The sequence below is a fragment of the Aspergillus luchuensis genome, chromosome 6 (genome assembly GCF_016861625.1).
Source record: "Aspergillus luchuensis IFO 4308 DNA, chromosome 6, nearly complete sequence".
Taxonomy (NCBI): domain Eukaryota; kingdom Fungi; phylum Ascomycota; class Eurotiomycetes; order Eurotiales; family Aspergillaceae; genus Aspergillus; species Aspergillus luchuensis.
The window spans coordinates 3357784-3378877 of NC_054854.1; the positions used below are offsets into that span (position 1 = coordinate 3357784).

General features: G+C 48.0%; 3 protein-coding genes across 3 annotated transcripts; 1 reads left to right on the top strand and 2 right to left on the bottom strand.

Annotated features, from left to right (window-relative positions):
- Window positions 1–9871: 9871 nt before the first annotated feature.
- AKAW2_61168A (uncharacterized protein) lies at window positions 9872–10291 on the bottom strand (the record flags this gene model as incomplete). Its single annotated transcript, XM_041693374.1, has 1 exon — window positions 9872–10291. The coding sequence occupies one exon, from the start codon at window positions 10289–10291 to the stop codon at window positions 9872–9874; it is 420 nt and encodes a 139-aa protein (XP_041546666.1).
- Window positions 10292–17114: 6823 nt separating this feature from the next.
- Window positions 17115–17453, bottom strand: AKAW2_61169A (uncharacterized protein; the record flags this gene model as incomplete). The annotated part of the gene is made up of 1 exon (XM_041693375.1): window positions 17115–17453. One exon carries the CDS (start codon window positions 17451–17453, stop codon window positions 17115–17117), a length of 339 nt encoding a protein of 112 aa, XP_041546667.1.
- A 1974-nt stretch (window positions 17454–19427) lies between these two features.
- Window positions 19428–20479, top strand: AKAW2_61170S (C2H2-type zinc finger protein; the record flags this gene model as incomplete). Its single annotated transcript, XM_041693376.1, has 2 exons — window positions 19428–19689; window positions 19764–20479. 2 exons carry the CDS (start codon window positions 19428–19430, stop codon window positions 20477–20479), a joined length of 978 nt encoding a protein of 325 aa, XP_041546668.1.
- Between the last annotated feature and the right edge of the window lie 615 nt (window positions 20480–21094).

Sequence of the window (21094 nt, forward strand, 5' to 3'; positions counted from 1 at the left end):
AGGATGCCAATCCTCCCAGACACACCACGCCACCGGTCCGTAGATAGTTACCCTCTCGACTAGAATCACGCCCCGAGCCGCAGAGGTCAATGCAAGAGAGAACTATCTGCCTACGTACTTTTAGGGGGGGGAGGCGAAAGGATAGTGCAGTAGGATCATGTCATGCAAATGAAACTTCGAGACTAAGACGAGAGATACTTCGGCGGTTAGAAACTTGGACGAAGCGAGAGAGTCTGTGCTTGACTTTTACCATATATTACTTGATTTCCATCCATACACCCATACACACAGTTATGCAAAATTACAGGCCAGGGAACATACAGGAGAGGGGATGATCTGGATTGAATTGGAATTTGAAAAGAATAATCATCAATCATCATACAAAAATTGAAATACCAATGATCGTAGAGGGGGGAACAAAAGTATGCGCCTACATACTAGCTAGGATGTAAAAAGCATTGCCATCCAGACTGACCAACTGTATTGAACGAACCCGAATCCGACCGAGATTGACTTCGTTCTGGACTCATTCGATGAGTAATAGGAGGATGGGAATGCTTCACACTTGCTTTTCTTTTGTTCTATTTTTTGTTTTTCTTTCCCCCAAGTGCAGTGGTCGTCAGTATGTAGACACTCACTCTCCGAGTCCGCCCCATGTTTGGGGTCCATTTAAGATGCAAGCCAAGGTAAATATATGTATAAGAGGCGATGTTATTCTTGGAATAATGTGATGAGATTGTCTAAACTGCATATTCAGCATGTAGGTTGTATCTGTATGTATGTATGTATGTGTGTAGGTATTGTCATATGGACTTGGATAGTATGGCAGTGGGAGGGAATCAGCTGGTAATAGATACTCCGTACTTGACCTCGTCACTTCCAGTTTCGCTTCGCTTCACCCAACTAAACTACAACCTCACCCACCACTACCAGTCATGGATAGAATCCTCTACAATTACAGTTACACACTTCCGGCAATTTGGCATTTGAAATGCCGGCCGCATGGAAAAACAAGAACAGCAGGATTCTCGGTGAGCAACAGGCTGCATGGCAGAGAGGGAGATCATCGTGATCTCCCGCATCCCACGCAGGTTTGGATGGGTCCTGCGTGGTTTTTCCGACTGGAGAGAAAGAGAGAGAGGGAAAAAAGAGGAATGGGGTTGGAAATTGGGCCGGGATGATGGATGACTGGCCCTGCAGGTTGGAAATGAATCATGAATGGGAGTAAAGGTAAATTGATTGATCATCATCATCAAGCAAGCAATCAGCCAACCAACGGAAGGGCTGAATATTGACTCCATAGCAGATGCAATATAGTAGGTCCTGCCATTACTCGACCCCATCCTCCTCACTCTACTGTCAGACCAGGACTGTCATCTAACAGGCTGTTACTCTTAGAGGTCTTAGTGGATGCTCGGGATGATCAGGACAGAAAAAACTCCAGAACACACAGACACTAAAGCTCCATCCCGCAGCCGAGCCAGCCAGTCAGCGACATCTGCTGCAGGTGGGAAATCGCCAACGCGAGATGGGATGCTGATCAACCGGACTGATTGGTGATCCGAGCCCTTCTTTTTTCTCCTGGGGCTGTTCTTTGCGACGGTCGGGCATTTCCGTTGCGGATCATCTGGCTGGCTGGCGGTCGGGGGTTTTACGTGCCAATCGGTCGGGCTGCGCAACAACAGGGTTCAGGATTATCGTCCATGTTGGGCGTCAAGCTGCTGAGTGCTGATGCTGGCTGGCTGGCTAGCAAGCTGCCTGGCTGACGCTGGCTTCAAAGTTTGAGGGTCTGCAGGAAGGCCACCTACTGGTGGAGAGGAGAAAGATGGAGGATTGCTCTCCAACTCCAGTGGATCGTGGGATAGATGAATAGTACGAAAGGGATTGCAGTTGCGCCCATTCCAACCCGCGCCTCGATGCGGCCCGGTTTGCCACGACCAAAGGCAGCTTCTTTCCCTCCCCCTGCAGTCTACGCAGGACTTAACTTCATGGTACTGGATATACCTGGTTGACTCCCGTGAATCCTCTCCAATCATTCTTCTCGAACTTCCCAATATGATCGACACCGCCATGGCCTCGATCGGGAGTGCGGGGATACAGCACTGATTGGTGCAATATTCGACGAGCAACGCGCCGTTGAGCGATCTCCAGCATCATCACATCATCGCGTGCGTTTGCTGCGTGGAAAAACTGGAAACAAAGCATTGCAACAAAGACTGCTTTGAAACAATGAACTTTACTACACCGTCTCCGTCATCCACGGAGTCGCCGACATTAGATGGGGTCCATTCGGATCCCCAAGTGGAGGCGGGATTTCCTCCCCTGAGGGGCTCCAGCTTTTCTCCTCCATTGACATCTCGACTTGCTTCAAGCGACCCTCCACTCGCTGGACACCGTGTACTCCCGTAGGATCACGCCAGCGCTAGTCTCTCTGTATGGTAAATCATGAGGGCACGGTAGGATGCTCGCCAGCAACCCGCCACCACATTTAGCCCATTATTGTTCGTTTCCCCGCCGCCGCCCAACGTGGCCAAACCCGCCTCTCAGGCATCGCCATCGGCTGCCATATCCCTGTCTGCTATCCTGCCAACTTATCACCTTTTCCCTGTCGACGGATGATCGGTTCTGTGGCATGCTGATCGGCTACGATGTGGAAGCCCTAAGGTCAACCCTGCTCCATCTTTGCATTCCTTCGTCCGAGACTTGACTGGATTCTATCATGCCGCCGATGCTAGCCATGGCGCCACCTAGATCCTCTTAGCTGGGAATGCTAGTCAAGGCCCTGGTGACCTCGATTCCGGTTTCTCGGGTCCGTCTAGGATGTGCTATTCTGTGAAAGACTTCCTCTTTGGGGTAGTTTGCGCCGCTCTGGGCGCTGTCCTAGTCTACCAAGTGTGTTTCTAGTTGCCACACTGGCGGAAATGACCCCCCATTACATGGACACCTCCTACGCCATCAAGACAAGGTTATCCAAGTCCAACGGCCCCCAAGCCCATCGATCCGATAAGCGAAGGATTTAGCACGAGGGGGAAGGAGTGGGAAAACGGCGGAGCCGAGCTTCAGTAGTCGGGCCCCCGATTGATTGCTATCCCTCTTGGTATACTGCTCCGACACTATGGCACGGTCTGCCCACGAGCAGAGACGCGCGTAAGCAACCAGCCCAGCCCCCTGCCCCCTCAGCCCCAGGACATAATATGAATCGCCGAGGATATTGGCTCGGTGTTGTACGGCGATGGCACCGTTACTCTGTGGGGGTGGTTGCCGTGTTGGGCTCACCCAGTTATCCGTCCTAATACCTCCGACCTCACAGCCACACCCATTGCTATCTTTTCAGGCCACACGGACCCTGAGCCAATGCAGGAAACCCGGTCGATCAAGGACAGAGCGTGATTTCGTGCAGAAAGTGCCAGTATAATATACCGAGTATAGCCGCCGTAGTTACTCCGGGATCGAGGATGTACCTGCGGCCTGGACTACAAGGAAGGCAAGTATCTGCGGAGTAAGTCGATACGGAATATGCGCGCAGGCTTCATCTATCAAATCAGAGGCAGTATATCCAGCTGCAGCATGTCTCATGTCTCAACTTTCGTCCGCTGCAGCGGAGTTGGAAGATCGCCCGGATGCTAAACATTCATCCAACCATCCATTCTGCAAGTGCCGGCCCCAGAAAAACGAGCGGTCAGAAGGAGAGGCTGAAACCCGGTCTGCGTGTCAAGTCACATCTTCCATGCTGCTCTGGCTAAATATGAGTCACTTCAGGCAGACCACTACTTACATTGTGTGAATGTGATCGCTACGGCGCTCGCGTAAATCAGCCACTCCTTGTGGGTGCATTCTGCAGATGAACTCGAACTCCAAGATTTGAGGCGCCTGCAGGTGAGTGATCTGTCTGCCAGTGAGTGGCAGCGGGCGGATGGATCTTGTCATCTGACATGAATTAGTCTTGTGATGTGTAGATGCATGATATCATGGCGGATCAGTCTCGATGATCAGTCAGACACACATCAGACGCCATTTTTGAGGCGAGCTGTGCTGCTGCTGATGTAGCTGTAGACTATAGTTAATCCGCAGATACATCGAAGCGCCAGAGCCAGGAATAACGATCTACACCATACAGAGAGTCATGGACGCCTAGTGCTGACCGAAATGCTGCCCTCAAGCATCATCCTTCCCTCATGCTGCACTAGTTTAGAATCCCGGAACCGCTTCGGTGACATTCCGAGCTGCCCTTAATTCCAGGCAGAAAAATTTTCCTTCCTATTCCAACTACCTGTATTGCAAAATGCTTCCATATATTTATGCAATCAAGCTTCTAAACAATAATATACTAACTACACAAATACCTTGATCTCATATAAAGAATAAAAAAAAAACCTAGACATCTGAATAATACACACGGACCAAAACAATACCATACAACCAGCCAAAGACAGCCGACAGGAAGGATGATTGATTCGCTCCACATAATCCCGACACTAAGTTGCCGTTAGTGGCCTATAATCTCGGGCATCGGACTTGTTCTGGAGATGTTCTGGGTCCGCACTAGTCTGCTCTAGGTATGGGCGGCCCCGCCTGCCACGCAGCAGATCTGTAGATTTGTTACACGAAATACAGTTACTGTTTTGCTGATACGGTTGTATTGATTCGGAGTGTGTGTTGAGTAGTATACTTGGTTTATTGACTAGCAGGGATAATGGATTGCGATGATTCTGAATAGAGTTTTCTGGAAAAGTAGGAAGGAGAGAGGGAGTGATTCCATTCCAATGTGTTAGTTGGTCAGTAATAGTACTAGTAGTAGGATTGCTATGTGGATGGTGAGTGAGTGGGAAATATATCGCGGAGTAGAGTATACCGACACATGACGATGTCATGGAATGATATATGTTCCTGACTCTTATCTGCATTCTAGTACTTATAGATCATCGTGTTATTGTTCGTTAGGAAGTAAGTAGTCTGATTAACTGGGTTTTCTACTTAGACAAGTCAGAACTCATCCCACGTCCTACCACATGATTATACTACTTCATATCCGTATATTCCCACAATATATCCACCAGAAAAACATAAACCCTATCAATCGATCAAAGCAACTAAATCACTCAGGTGTTGTAGACTAAATCCAGATGTGACCACCGCGGAGAAATATATATCAGCACGATATCCAATCATATTCCCCCTTCCAGCAGAATTAAGTTTGATTGACATGTGTTCAGATGTCATTACTTAATAGCTCTGGACTAATGTAGTCCGTGGAGTGGGATGCAGAGGAGAGAGAGCCTACTTCTGGTCCGATGGTTGCATGGTAAGGTGGATTGTGCTGCATGCATGTAACTACTCCGTACAAAGTGTATTTGATAGGGATTTCCTTGTTGGGGGGTTGGTTGTTGATTTGGTATTATGTTGTGTTAGTAAGTGGGATGTGGTGATAATAACTACTACTAGTAGTTATGTGTTGAAGGCTGGGTTAGTACTTATCTGTATACTAGCATGGGAGGTAATATTTTTAATGGGAGTAGTACTTATACTGTAAGAGCATTCACAAAGATACTCTGTCTTGATTACTGCAATTGTTGCAGTGGTATATGTATATTCATGAGAAGTAATTGCTCAACACATACTATACTACTACTAAGAACTGAAATATATATATATACTGAGAGTGTAATGAGTGCTACCACTACTACGACACAGCGTATACCTAGACACTACATCACTTCAATACGATATGCACAATCTATAGTACTAATCAGATGGTAGTATGCTATAACCCAGTTCTACTGTGGCAAGTAATGCCCTGTGAACACTACTACAAAGCACATTGTACAGACCCAACCAACAATCCATTGACCTCAGCACTGCCACCATCACCCAATCAGACCACTTGAAGGAGAATTTTAAGTCGAAGGAATCCAACTGTTTGCCACAAAGGAAGCGAGTGCCCTGCTTCCGCCACTCCAGGGCTTACATACAATATGGGCCGATGGCAAGACAGCATCCTAGTAGAAGGAATGGGTGAAGTCAGGTGCTCTACAGCCCTGATGAGGCTTCAAGTAGGAAGTAAGCGTAAAGTAATTGAGACAAGTGCTAAGCAGGTCTGCTTTCAATGACCTTACAAGAACTACCAACAAGGATTCCAACAGCTGAATTCGAAAGTAAAGCGAGAAGACAACCACAATGAGCAGACCACCTAACCAAGCATCTAAACCCAGTTATCCCTTCCACCCCAGCATAACAACCAAATGAACTCAGTGACAAGAACCACACCCCCCCAAATTCTAGAACCCATCGAACCCATCAACCATGTGCTTTTCCATCCCACCGTTCGCCTTACCACCCAAAGGAACACCACCACCGGATCCCTCCATCCCCCCCTTCATTTCCGAACCCTGACTGAACCGACCCATGGCTAATCCATCCATCCTTCCACGCTTAGCCGAGAGAAAAACACACCATCCATCTATCTCCAACACACACACTATTCAATTTACATCTCGCATGCCCGCCCATAAACAGTATAGCACAAACTCCACCCTCGGGACAGACAGACAGATCTAACTAAGAATCTACCAAGTGGACATACATAGTACTTAGTTTGTCTCATCTCGTCTCATCCAAATTACTTTTTGTTTAAGTAACCATGAATAATTATTATATCCCGTTTCCCGTTTTTCCCGGGATGTGGGCTTCCACGTTCTCAGCTTGCCCCACTTCGGATATGAAGATGTAAGGTCAAGTAAGTAAGTATCCAAGGGAAGAGAGACATGGTGGGAAAATAAAAAGTGGGTACGGAGGAGATTGGGCCCAGCCCTAACCATGTCTATGCCATGGCATGAAGAGATGATGATCCTTCCATATTCATTCATTAAAGGATGGAGTAAAGAAACCAGGTAGTAACAAGGAATGGAATGGATAGCCGACCGGACATGACTTTACGTCGAACGATATGTAGTCTACTCCGTACATAGATACATAAGTATGTCTGAGTGAGTGGCCAACCAAGTGGAAAAAAGTGGGTATATACATGACTAGCTAGTTAATTAACTAGTTAGTAAGATAGAAAAGAATGATGGTTACCTAAACCTGCTCTCTCTCTGTCTCTTGCACTGGACTCCACTGCACGCACCTATGCAACGCACACACACACAAACACGCGATAGTATCTAAGTAGGGTGGGTCCGTCTTTTCCCTCGTGTATCGAAGGTAAGAGCATCCGTTGTTCAATCTCCGGGTGATAACTAACTAACGAACTAGTCTAGTTTCCTACTAAACTAAATGATTAGGTGATGTTCTTGGGATGAGATGAGATGGCAGGCATTGTACCGAGGTTCGTTTCATTGATGGATGGATCCATCGATCAGCCTCGTGTATATTGCACACTGTCTTAGATGATTACTTGTCTACATGCAGATGAAATATACACCACCATCCACATAGAAATAGAAATAAGAAAGGAAACTCGGACACGAGCTGCACATCATGCACGCTACTAAATGTGTGACTCCCGTGAACTTTGTCCTACATACCGTACCATCTTCCATCTCCAACAAACTACCATGTATCTAACCATGTAGAACTAGAGGGAAGTACTGAAATCGACCATCTAACTAACTGCTAACAACCTAGTCTCCAAACGCAATGTACATGAACCAGGATTAATGATTCCCCCCTTCTCACCTTGGGTCGCCAAAACATCGGCTAAGCCAAAACGCATGACATGACTCTCGACCCATCGATATCGAACCTAGTTAGTTAGCTGGGATAAATGTGTAAATGAGCACACGCCAATTTACTAACCTAACCAAGTGGCACTATATCTATCTATCTAGGCAGTAGGCAGATATATTAACCTGGAGTGGACTAACTAACTATTTACGATCAAGCAGAGAACCAGAAGTTCACATGTCTGTGACTTGACTCACTGTCTTAGCTTAGCTAAATCCCTAGATTATAGTATTAGTTGCATACGAAGCCACCAAATTGTTTTTTGCATCCACAGAAGCAAAGAACATCAAGTGATCTTATCACGCTCCTGTTGCTAACTGCTGTCATGGCATTCTTTCAATGCAATGCCAATGTATAAAAATAAAAATCAATGATCGTCAAGATGAGAGATGGGGGTTTACGCAAAGAGAAAAGTACCCGAAATTATTATTATTATTATCATTATTCACAATACAGACAGATAGACGTGGAAAGGAAAAGGCATGCGGATTGCGCCGCTGGCCGTCTAGGGTAGCCCTGCGCAGCCTTTCTCTTCTCGCAGTGAGTGACTGCCACTGCCATGTGAAAATCACGCGTATCACACTTTATTACGCAAGCTAAGTAACTAACTAACAGCTTTCTCGGGATCGAGCTAAGTGGAAGATATATCCTCCCCCCCTTCCCTCCTGCTAACAGGCTAACAAGCTAGCTAGGTACTAGCAACTTTAACTCAAACACATCATCCCACACCATTATCGTTCCTTTTCCTTTTTTTATTTTTCCTTTTCCCCTTGGCAAGGCATGGATCGAGAAAAGAAAGGAAAGGATGGATGGATGGAATAGGTAGTATCTCGGTAAAAACCCAGGATCGAAAACTAGCCCAGGTTGTATCTTACGGTAAAGGATAAAATCCACGCTAGTAAGATACCAAGCGGCTTGTCAAAAGGCAAGCGTCACGATAGTGCATCGGCTTTGGTGCCAAACTCGGGAAGGGCCGACCGCAGCTGCAGGCGGAGCCGACGTCTGCCACGTGAAATGACCAGGGTCCAGAACTCCAGGGAGGCCGCTAGGACCGCCTCTAGTCCCAGTTGGGTTTGGAGTGTCCGACGCCCGCTCCAGCAGTTCTTAGCGAAAAGGAAGGGGGGATTTTTTTTTTATTTATTTGTTTCGTTTTAATACTAGTTAGTAAGGCGGTCGGTCGGTCGGTCGGCATCTGTTCAGGGGCCGAATTGAGAAGCTCCATCCATCCATCCATGAAATGGGAGGATGATGGAAGGAACTGTAGATGAGGAATGGAAAACAGAGAGAGAGAGATTAGAAAAAAGTGGGATGCTAAGCCTAACGCGGCCGAACGGGAGGACTGCTCTCTTTCGGTTCCCAGCTCGCAAGGGAAAAATACTGTTTGCATCACCTGCGCGCGCAACACATCGTCAAGTCACGCACAACCAGCGCCAAACTTACAGCCTACAGATGAGAAAAAGAATGAGGCGTCATCACACACATCACTCTCTCACCACACCCCTTACCCTGCAGCATGTAAAATAGAGAAAGAGGAAAAAATGATGCGCTTCATTCCGACTTTTCCAAGGAAAGAAAGGAAAAATCCTACCAGATCGGTCTCCGGCACTAAATCCATTTCTTAACTCCGGGTTTCATCTTGGACGTGTCCCACTGCCATGAGGCGTGCACGAATTTTGAACCCCTGGCTGCCTGGCTGCCTGGCCTGGGGGGGAGTCGCGCTTGCGACAACACTGTTCGTTCCCCACGAACCCACGGCTGTGTCCCTAGTTTAGTTCCCTGATGACGATCTGCGCTCGACGCCTTGACTAACCAACGTGGCGTTCGGGGAAGATGCTGGTTCTAGACAAGTTGATACCCGTTGTTTTGCCGGTTGCTTGAGAGAAAGTAGGCCACCGCAATCCTTCTTGCCGGGCCATAGCTCTAAGCTCCAATCACAAGCCTTGCCTAAACCTCTTAGCGATCCCCCGATCGTGACATCTGTCAAGTCTATCAAGTGCCGATAGGGGGTTAGGTTCTAGATCTTGCCTTTTTTAGCAAGGGGAAGTCCTGTCCCATCTTACAGTATGTAGGAAATATCCTCCATGAGATGCCGGCGCAACAATTACTGTGGATTCTGGAATGGAATGTTGCAAGCAAGCTGGAGCCTTGGTCAATCAATCAAGTCGTAGGATTCCGTAGTTGTGGTAGTACGGCGGGGCGCCAGGGAAGGCCCAGTATGTATGGGCTGATTCTTTCCCAGAGAGCTGGGCTGGCAAGCTAGCTGCCTCTCTCTCTCCCTCACTCCTGGGGCCGGGCGGGACGAGATGGTCCTGCAGAATGGCGTCCATGCGTCAGATTCTTGGAAGTTGGCACACACCAAGCAAGCCAGTCTGCAGATGTGCTGGAGATCAACCGTCTTGTGGTCAAGCACAGCCGCCATGTCTTGTGCAACCCCCGACCGATGGAAAAAGCAGAAAAGAATACGAAATACGAAGAGTAATAATAAGCGGTTAGGAAAAAAGCAAATGAGAGACAGCATGTAGGCCAAGAAGGAGGGATGGATGAATGGATAACCCATGTCATTAGTCATGGCTTGTTAGTGGTGGACTCGATACGTTCGCAAAAGCAACGAACGCAAGGCATGACGGCGTCACGCCGAGGTTGATTGGAACTCTGTAGGAGCAGCTGAAGCTGAAGCTCAACCTTGCCTGAGGCATACAGAAAATACAGTCAGCAGCGAGTAAGCGACGATCCGCCCACTCGTGGCTGGGAGAGCTGAAACCGGCACAAGGTTTCGCTTCCCTTAGTTTGATCGACCGTCACATCTTTGCCGCCCGCCTATCCCTCGGAACCGAAACTGTGACCTCGACTGAACCGCGACAAATGAAACAGACGAGCTGATGGGTTGAGCAAAGGTGGCTTAGAGAGCGGGTGGTGCCGCCTGTCCATGGTTGCTTTTGGAAGGGAAAACAAGATGGGATCGACACGAGAGGCGCAACTTGACTTTTCTGATGCCGTGGTTGTTTGGCACTCTCGGCGCGTGTGTGTTACGTATGTCTCTTGTCGGCACCAAAAGGTTAGACTGGAAGCAAGAAGAAAGAAAGAAAGGATTTAGTTAGTTAATGGTTTGGTGTTAAGGCAAAAATGCCAAACCATCGGTGCAACATTTCACACGATAGTTTGATACTACATCAGACAAAAAAGATAAGCAAGCTATCCAAAATAGCAACGCGGACACGGATCTTCAAGAACGGCAAAGTCTCCGAGGATTATACCACCCTGGGCCGGGATCAGATCAATAGCAGCAGTAATCAGCAGGTAGTAGGGGGCATAGACTGTTAATAATGCGGTGGGCACTCCGACGGCATTTGTTCCGGGTCGGGGGGAGTGGATGCTATTATTAATCTTGTCAGGGGGATATTATTTCGATACCCGCACCTAAGCGACTTGCGGTAGGATTCCCGACGACTATTGAGGCGGTCAAAGCTGGAGCGTTGGAGAGCGTTGGATGATCGGCGTGCGCATCATTGTCAATCTTTATCAAGATTCCAGAGTTTATCTCGGAATCTCCCCGTCGCCTAGAAAACTGGAACCGGCACACGTCTTTGCCGAGCTGGCTGGACTTTTGGCTGGAATGGGCCCATGGGCTGCACTATTACTCAGACTAGTTATTCTTGAATCCATAACTGATACATAATATTATGCTCGAGACGAGGATAAACACCGCAAGCAAAATAACCCATAGTGAAGGCATTGAATATCCTCACTACATATAATATATCTATCTAAAAGATCATCAAAGAAATCCCCCTAATGCACAAATACCTACCTACCTACCTCAATCCCTCACCGTTATACCTAGATACCCAACCCATGCAGCCAAAACCTAAAATTGGGTTGTAATGTCGTGGAAGCCCCCTCGAAAAAGTAAAAAGAAACGAGAATGAGATGCATCCCACGAAGTCAAATTCCAACCAACACACACAAAAGCTCACGCTGCACTGTAACTCAAGAATGCGACCACAACTACTCCGTAATTCCCCCTTCCCCCTTCCCCAGTTTACCCCTACCTAACCCCCTCTTTCCCCCTTCGCCTCACAAAAAATCCAAGAAATTAGTTGGTAGAGACCAAAAAGAAAAAACAAGAACATGATCGGTCGGTCGGGTCGGGTCAGTCAGTCAGTCAGCCGGTCGGGACCCGACAACCTACCCAGAGAATTAGTTAGTATTCGTCGAGATATCCCTTTCCGGGCATGATGTGCTCGTTTAAGCTCAGAGCGATTTTCCCGAACATGCGCAACCGCTAAGCGAAGGCTATCTGAGTTGCCTCTTAGCACAGCCATACACATACACCTACTACGATATGTTTTCATTTGGATCATCAATCATTTCGTATCTGATTGAGGCTGGTGGCTGATTATGTCCGTCTGTCGTATACAACGCGCACTTTCCATAATTAAAATAAACCCTTTCCTTCCCGATTATGGAGTCTATGCTTTTGAGTGACAGACAATCAATCAATCCCATTAGGATGGTGAAAGTAAATCAACACGTATGCACTGCCCACTCTCGATTCATTCATTTCCATTTTCCGTTCCTTATTTGGGTCGGGTAAAGATGATGGGAAAATTGGTGGTTCGTTCATCGGCTCGCCCGTCCGTTCCCTTCTTCGGTCGGCTTGACTGAGTAGTAAGTAAGTTAAAGTGGGTTGGTTGTGTGTATGTGCCGGGTCTGCTCGGTCGCTCATCATGTCTCTCTCTCTCTCCTCATCGGTTCGGTCGGTAAGTAGTTAGTATAGTATAGTATGTTCTGGAACTTAGTACTTACATCTCACCTGCTCGAATAGGCAATATCCCACTTTCTGCGTTATATGGCCCATTTTATTTATTCATTTATCCATATATTGCCTGATCTGCTCTGAGGGGAGAGGGGTCGGAGGGGGGGGATGAAGATCACCGCGGGACCTTTCCGAGGGGCAGCATATTGATATGTGTGGATTGTGGATCTACATACTACGTAGTATTCGACTGACTTATGCTGTAGATACGTAGTAGATAGTTTAGTCAGGTTATTTTTTTGGGTAGATATATTTTGTTTCTGTTTGTTTGTTCCACCTTGTTATGGATATGAGGGTTTTACTTGGCGAACTGTACTGGTGAACTTGTGTTCAAATCATTGAGGGGTTTGGGTTTCATATGCTTTTTTTACCCTTGTTTAGTTTGAAACTCAACTTAACTCATGGCGGGGGAGGGGAGGGAAGGGGAGAAAAATGTCTCATGGTCTACTTTAGTTACTTGCTTTTGGTTTCTTGGGATGTTGTAAGCAAGCTTTTTGAGGATCTGTGACTAGAATACGTAGTTGAACTGAACTGCCGGGTGGTTGCCGCGGAGGTGATTGGAATGGATGGACGCTATACTAGACTGCTACTACTAGTACTCTTTACCCCCCGCTTCGTGGTGGTGGTGGCGGCGGCGGCTCAGTTTCGCCTCAGAGTTCAGAGTCAAGATGAGACACATACGACAGATGAGACAGATATAGTTCCGGTGTTCCGAGGATCATTCTACTACTTACTATCTACCATGCATTTACTAGTAGTGAACTACGATGCAAGAAGCATACCATACCATACCATAGTAGCGTAGCCAACTATCAAGGATAGTAAGTAGATAGTAAGATAGTAGTAGAGCCTCCCAACCCAGCGGATACTTGTGGTAATCCAAGGAAATTGATGAAAATCCCGACCGTCTGGACCGACCTCCCAGGAAATTAATATCGCGGGTTTACTATCCCTATAATATAAGGTAATATAATCTAACTAACACTGACTACGGGAGTCGTAGGCCGTAGGCCGAGTAGAACGTAGGGTAGGTAGGCTATATGGCTCGCTCGCTGGGTCACTACGCAAGAGCCGACGCTTAAGTGGAGGGAGAGAATTACTTAACGAGGGGGGCAAAAGCAACCAAGCCAGTATGATTGGATGGGACAGGGGAACGGACAGCTTCGCTTCCACGAGACAAGAGCATCGACCTAACAGCAGGCTCGTTTATTAAAGTTTGGGACCGCTGGGGAATCAATCAATCTGCTCGCACATGGAACTGCTGGGACTGGGTACGTAGCTGGAACTGGACCGGGTTTGATCATTAATTGTGGGGTTTGATTTTCTTTCTTTTTCTTCGTTGTTCGGGTCGTGTAGAATGAAAGAGGAGAATCCTGACGCGTATGTCAGCGCTTCCATTAATCGTTTTGTCTTGAAGTAAGTGTGCGTGTGTGTGTCCATCCATGGATGAATCAATCTCCGTATAGAGTAGTCAGCCGTTCTGGATGCCACACACACAAAAACAGCCCAGACGATCATTTAATCTATCTTGCAGCATCCGGGGGAAGGAAATGGATTTGACTAAGGATGATGTAATTCGGCGTCGCCGACAGTTGGCGTTTGTTTTTGGATTGTTAGGTTACTTTAGTTGGCACTGGCAGGTTGGTAAAAATGGATGGATGATCCGCTAAAAGTCGCCAAGGAGGGGGGAAAAGGTAGGCAGGAAGGGATTGATCGACTGTGCCATTCCATTGTTGCGTCTCCCTTCGCTACAAAATAAAAATTCACACTAAGCTGGATATGTACTACGGCCGGGAGCATTACCACTTCGGGTGATGGGGGCGCTCGCGTTGGCATCGCTCAGGTACGCTTCCGGTAATCGGGTGTGGGCGGTGTGGTCCGCCGCTAAGGGTGATTTGTGCTGATCAGTTGTGTTCGGAAGAATACCAAGAAAGAGGTAAAGTGTAAGGCCAGCCTGCTTGCTACTACTGAGGCTTGAGACGCGACAGGGATGGGGCCTGTTTAGATGTGATGATGATGATGATGGCGATGAATTATGCCGATGAATGAATGATCTCAAAATAGAGATTCTTTTGAATTTCAATTTTTGCTTGGCTGTACCTACAGCATACCTTACTGTAGATCTACTTACCCTTTCCTAACAACTACCACGAGGTTCGAATTTCTTGTGAAACCAAAATTTCGTGACATTAAAACGGCCAGCCAACCAGCTGGAAGCAATTCATCCGACGGGAAGCGAACGCATAAATTGAACTGACTGATGACTGATCTCGGTTCCCAGGAATAATACCGGGATGATCAACAACTAAAACCACAGTTAGTAAGGTGGAAAGTAGGTCCGTCCGCTCTTTCTTCCCCCCTTCGTCTCCATAACCCTTTTCGGGATTCGTCTTGTTGCTCTCCCGGCCGAGGTACATCTGTCTCGTGTGTGAGCGTCCCGCCCTGCTCCGGCTGTGAGGCCCTTGGGGACCTCCCGAGAATCAAAGTATAATTGTGTCTCTTCTCGAAATGTCTCGTTTAGCCATGCTTATTTTGGACTTGAGACCACCCGTAGGCAAAGCTTTTTAGTTTAGACGTCGTGATCTGACGGTCGATCCCAATGGAAGAGAAGGAATGCGGATATGGCCTTTTGGCAGGGAAATCGAACCCATCTACACTACTATCCACTTCGGCAGTTGATATCGGTGGTTATTAGCCTCGTCAGTCAGCCTTCCTTCCCTTGATCATGGTTGGTGGCTGTGGTGATGATGATGACGATTATGATGATGATGATGCGCTGTGCAGTTCCCACCAACTAAATCGATGCGGCCCGAATGTGGACGACAGAGAAAGAAAGAAGCAAAGGTGCAAGTAGATATCCGGTTTTGAGACAAAGTCAATTGTCTCAAAGAATAATTGCTCAAAGTAGTGGTGACTTAGGCACACATACACACCAACAACCCCAGCCCTGGTCGACGTCATTGACCAGTCACCGTAAAATGCATGCACCATGCAGCATCCGCAGCATGGTTGATCAATCAGGGGAGGTTTTCCCTGGATCCCTTGAGTTACGCCTGGGCCAGTCAGTTATCGCTTGCATGGACGATGCATTTTTCTCCATCTCCATCGCCCGGTTTCTGTCATTCTCGTTGGATGGTTGATTTTCTCCGTTCTGCAAAACAAAAGAGAGTTACTAGTGGTCACTGCCTGACCAACACATCTCACCAGCCCCCATAAAGAGCAACGAAAAAGAAAAGAAAGAGTATTGCTAATAGTGAGCAAACCGAGATGTGAATCTACATCGTACATAGATACATCTCCGTAGTCTATACAAACTAACCCTCGTCGGGGGGCCAGATGATCATACAATAATAATAATCATCCGAAAGGGCTTTCCCTTCCGTCTTGTTTGTTGGTCGGATCGGATCAATCTAGCTGACTTGGGATTAGTTTAGTCAGCGGCATCCTTTTGCTGTTCTTTTCTTTTTCTTTTCATTTATTTAGAAAAATCGCTTTATTCTTGTTGGCTGTCAACTGCCATGATAATCTCCGGCATTCCTCATCACCGTAAAAAGAAAATAAACAAAATAGAATAAACCATCTTGGCCCCCCGACCGACCGAAAGGAATGGGTGCTATGAACTAGTCTAGCCTGAGGATCGTTCAGAGATTCCTTTCTTGGATGGACCAGATCTAAGCTCTCTTGGGCTTAGAGCCCCCTTTTGCTTAACAAGCAGGCCAAAAAGAGCGAGCTGCCATGCCATCCGCGCATCGTGCCGCGACTCCGTCAGCCCGGCCGGCCCCAAGGGATTGGACCATCCCCGGAGACATTTCCCATCCCAGACATCAAGCGAGTCATGGCCCTCACGATGGGCGTTTCTCCATTTCCCATCTCCGTGGTCTAGGGAGAAAAACTAAGGGGGTGTCTGTGTTAGTCGTGTAGTGACGCTATCAACGGAGTCTTTTCCATCAAAGTAACTTTTCTATTATTATTATAATGTGCTGGTCTGTGTTGCTGGACCACGCACGCATTGTCTCAGTACCAAAGGATCTTCGGAGAAATAGGATCGAGTAGTAAGAGACAATTAATTTAGAGAAGGAATAACTATGGATGGAATGGATTCAGGGTCACCTTTTCAGATTGTTTTCCAGAAAGGGATGTTTAATCGACCGCTAGAATACGGAAAGAACGGAGATGGAAACTGAGACCAACCAGGGTTGAGACCTGGGAATAGATTGGATCCCTTCTCTATTGCGCTCTCTCTCTTCCTGTGTGTGTGTGTCTGTCTGCCTCTTCCCCTCCCCCCCTTCCCCTCAAACCGGTGATCTGAGCCATGCTGGACCAGGGTTGGACTGTTTGGGTCACGGACAAGTACCGGGACGGAACCAGCCAAGTGGGAAGGAGGGAGGGGTACCTTAGGCAGCGAGTTTCGCCCACCGAGGGCCCCGAACACACAGGATCTACGGGGAGGAGGAATAAGGAGGGGGGCGTGTATGGAAAGCAGAGAGGTGGGGAGGAGACCCAGAAGGGGACAGTCAGGACTGGCTAACCATGAAAGCTGGTTGAAAGCAAGCTGGAACCACATGAGATCAGGTTCTCAAGCAGCAAAGCAGCCAACATCCAGCAGCAGTAGCAGTAGCAGCAGAGCAACAGCCAGCCAGCAGCAGCGTGATCGTGCGGCAACGATCAGCCGTTTATGGGGCATGGGATCGTTGTGACAGGTAAAACCAGGACGGAGCCTTGGGGGTTCCACCCCGAAGAGAAAGATCGGCTGCTGGCGTAAGTGCAAGCCAGATGGTAAAGTAGGTCCAGCCCAGAGTTCGATTCGATTACCACCATAATACCGGACGGAGACTTCCATTTCTCTGCTTAGGGTCGTGTCGACTAGTAGTAGGGGGGAGGTGTGGGTGCCAGTGGTGGTCGGCTCCGTCCCCATGATGAAGGATGATCTCTGATTGATTCCTGGAGGGCGCGCATGATGGAGAAAGGAAAGGTGTCCGTGGATCTGCACTAGCGCCAGACTTACTGTAGCCGAGCCCCGAAAGTACCGTTGGCTTTGGCTCCATCGGCCGATCTGAGAGTGAGTGAGACTGTGAGAGAGACAGACTGTGTGTGTGAGAGTGTGAGAGAGTCAGAGGTCAAGAGAGTCAGAGTCAGTTACTGTGTGGTTGCTGTGCCCTTCGTACGACGCAGTTACGTACCCCCTTCTCCTCCCGCCGCGTTGCTTCTTTCAGGAGTAGATCTCCGTTGGGATCTCATTGTTCGTAACTTTTTTGAAGAGTCATGCTCGTGATGTTTGTTACTTGCTTGCTTGCTGCTGCTCCTACTGCTACTGCTACTGTTGCCAAATGGTCTAGAGCAAAGTGGAGGAAGATTCTTGTCGTCATACTTTCACTACTACAAAATTCTCCTTTGTCTATGTATAGCACTTTTAGATAGGAAGAAGATGATCGACTGTCTCTCATCTCGTCTCTTTTACCCAGTCTCAGCTTGATCTGCCATCATCTTACTCCCGTGCTCATCAGCTCCCATGGAAAAACCATCCACTCTTCCCAGGGTTAAGGTGGCCTGGGGGGAGGGGAGCAGCGAAGGGTGTGGAATAATGGTGGAGGCGGCGCACGTTGTTTTAGCTCTCGTTGAGCCTACCTAAAAGGTATAGCAAAGCTAATGGCAAATCATCCCGGTTAGGTGTTTTTTCATTTTGGATTTTCTAATTTCCCTCTTTTGGAATTCCGAAAGCGGTAAATTAGAAGACAGGGAAATTCAAAAAGAAGGAATGGAAAAATTAAAAATAAAAATTCCAAAAAGGAAACGTAAATTACCCGCCAAGAGCAAGACATCGCGTGTGGTGCTCCGTACCGGGGCCACTGCCCATTAATTAAGCTTTGGGACGGAGGTATCAGCCCTTGTGGAAGCGAATCGAGTAAAATAATATTAAATTAAATAGAGAGAAAAAAAAAGAAATGTGGCCACTGCGGGCTCGGGAATATTCAAGGCGCCGCTGGGACTGGAGGGATGAAGGAAGAGAAGAAGAAAAAGAAATTAGTAAAATAATATGAGGATAAACCAAGCCAGAACGGAGGATATCGTACCTGTTCGGCTGTGTGGCAGGAAGAAGGAAGTTAGTAGGTTCATCCCTCTACTAGACGAGATCCTCATCAGACGGGGGGAGAAAAAAAAAGTGTAATTATTTGGGGACCAGCGATTTGCGTCGGATTCGCCCGCTTTCTCTCCCTCCTGTGAGTCTGTTCTGTCTGCTCTGTCTGTATTTTGGCTTGTCTTGTGTCTGGCTGCCTCTTTTTATTTTTAATTTTATTTTTTTTATTTCGCGTTTCTCTTTTTCCTCCCTCTCACAGTCTCTTCGGGCTCTCCACCCGTCGGTTGAACCACTACGGCCGGAGTATACTCCCCAGCGGGCAGCTATAATTAAACTGCCTGTCGATTGATCCTCCCTGGATTTTATTTTATTTTATTATTTTATTTTCTGATAAAATAAAATATTCTCTCTATTTTATTTTATTATTTTTCCTGTCAACCTTGCTCCCCACTTTTCGCATATCTCCACTATTCCACACCCTCAATCATCGTCTCTCCTTCTTTTCCCCTCTGCCATCCACGCGCTTTGGTCTATAAACCCCGTTCATATCCTCCTCCATCTCTCCCCCCCTGTTCCCATCAAACCCACCCCCACTTGTACCTTGCCTCCAATTCCATTGGATCCATCTTTTGTTGCCTCTTGACTCGACCACGCTTTTATATATCTTCCCTCGGTAGCCTCCTTCTTGCTTGCTATAAGCTACCTTTTCCTTTCCACTCGGTTTCATCCAACCTTGTATACATACATACATATACATCCACCCTCCTCCACTACCACCTCCCTCTCCCACCACCACATACTTCAACACTCAACATGGATCTCGCCAGCCTCATCTCCCACCCGGGACCCGATCCCATCATGAAGTCTAGAGCCTCATACAGCCCTCCCATGACCTCTTACAAGCGGTCCATCGAACAGACTTCCGACTCATACTTCCCCTCCGTCCCGATCTCCTACACCCGCTCCCCGCAGCCTCCTCTCTCCCCGCCTGTGGAGGACCACTCTCCCAAGTGCTCTCTTCCTTCCATCTCTACCTTGCTTGAGGGCGCAGATGGCGCAGCTATGCACGCAGCAAGTATGGCCCCCAATGCTTAGAAAGTCGTACGGAGAAGACCGAAGGAGTCAAATGCTGACAAGAGATTCCTGCAGAGCGTACTAGAATGACCCCTCCTCTGCAGCGCGACCTTGATTCCCGCCAACAGTCGCAAGCATATGACCTCAAAGCCAACGGCCCCCAAATCGCCCTGCCCCCCACGCCCCCATTGCGCCCTGGGTCTAGCTTCCACAGCGCCGGCCACTCCCCCGCTTCCTCCATCTCTGCTGCCAGCGATGCTGCTGCGCCCAAGCGCTCCGACTCCTACCCTCAAGTGCCCATGGCTCTGCCTAGCCCTTCGGATCGGTCGTCCATCTCCAGCCAGGGTTCCGTTCAGGGTGTCTCCAGCGCTTCCTACGCTTCTCCCGCGCCCAGCGTCTCTTCCTACTCCTCTCCCATTGAGCCTTCGGCCTCCTCCGCTATGTTCTACCAGCGCACGGCGCCTTCCACTTCGGCCGCTCCTCTCCCGACACCGGCAGCACCGCAACAGATTATCTCCCCTGTGAACCCTGCCTGGCAACACCACCACTACTTCCCTCCCTCCAGCACCACGCCCTACCAGCAGAACCATGATCGCTATATCTGCCGCACCTGCCACAAGGCCTTCTCGAGACCTTCCAGCCTGCGCATCCACTCCCACAGCCACACGGGCGAGAAGCCCTTCCGCTGCACCCACGCTGGTTGTGGGAAGGCCTTCAGTGTGCGCAGCAACATGAAGCGTCATGAGCGTGGTTGCCACAGTGGTCGGCCCGTCGCAACTGCCATGGTATAAGAAGACCGCCACTGGGTGTCCGGTCACCTTGATGCGCCTCGAAGGCAATCAAGGCAACAAAAAAGCTCGACAAAAAAGCAAGAGCTATACAATCCAAAAAAAAGGACCATACCACTCCATCATACCAACCTCCCTGAACCCAGCGACCATCTGCTCTGATTTCTTCTTTGAATGATACCCTTTTGTGCATGTTTTATAGTCATTGCTTCTGATCCTCACGCACCCGGGAATCCATGGGACTTGGGTGTGTTGTGATGGGAAATCCCCATCTTTTCTTTCTTCACTTCCACCTGTGTATATTTGGATGTCTTCTTCCCTTTTTTATTTTTTATTGTCCATGTGAAAAGGAGCAGGCGTCGCTGGTTTTCGGTCTGGGAAATGCAAAGCATCATAAGAGTCGGGAGGAGAATCATTGGGCATGGGATTATATCGGAGTCTCAACTCTGGTTTGAAATTTTTCTTATCTTCTGTGTTTCCTATATCTTTTTTTTCCTTTTTTATTTCCTTATTTTTCCTTGTGTCATCTCATTTCCTTTGTTATGATGTGACATGACCTTGTGAACAAGAGATGTTCCTACTATACGATTATAACAAACGCACAACAGCTTTGTTGTA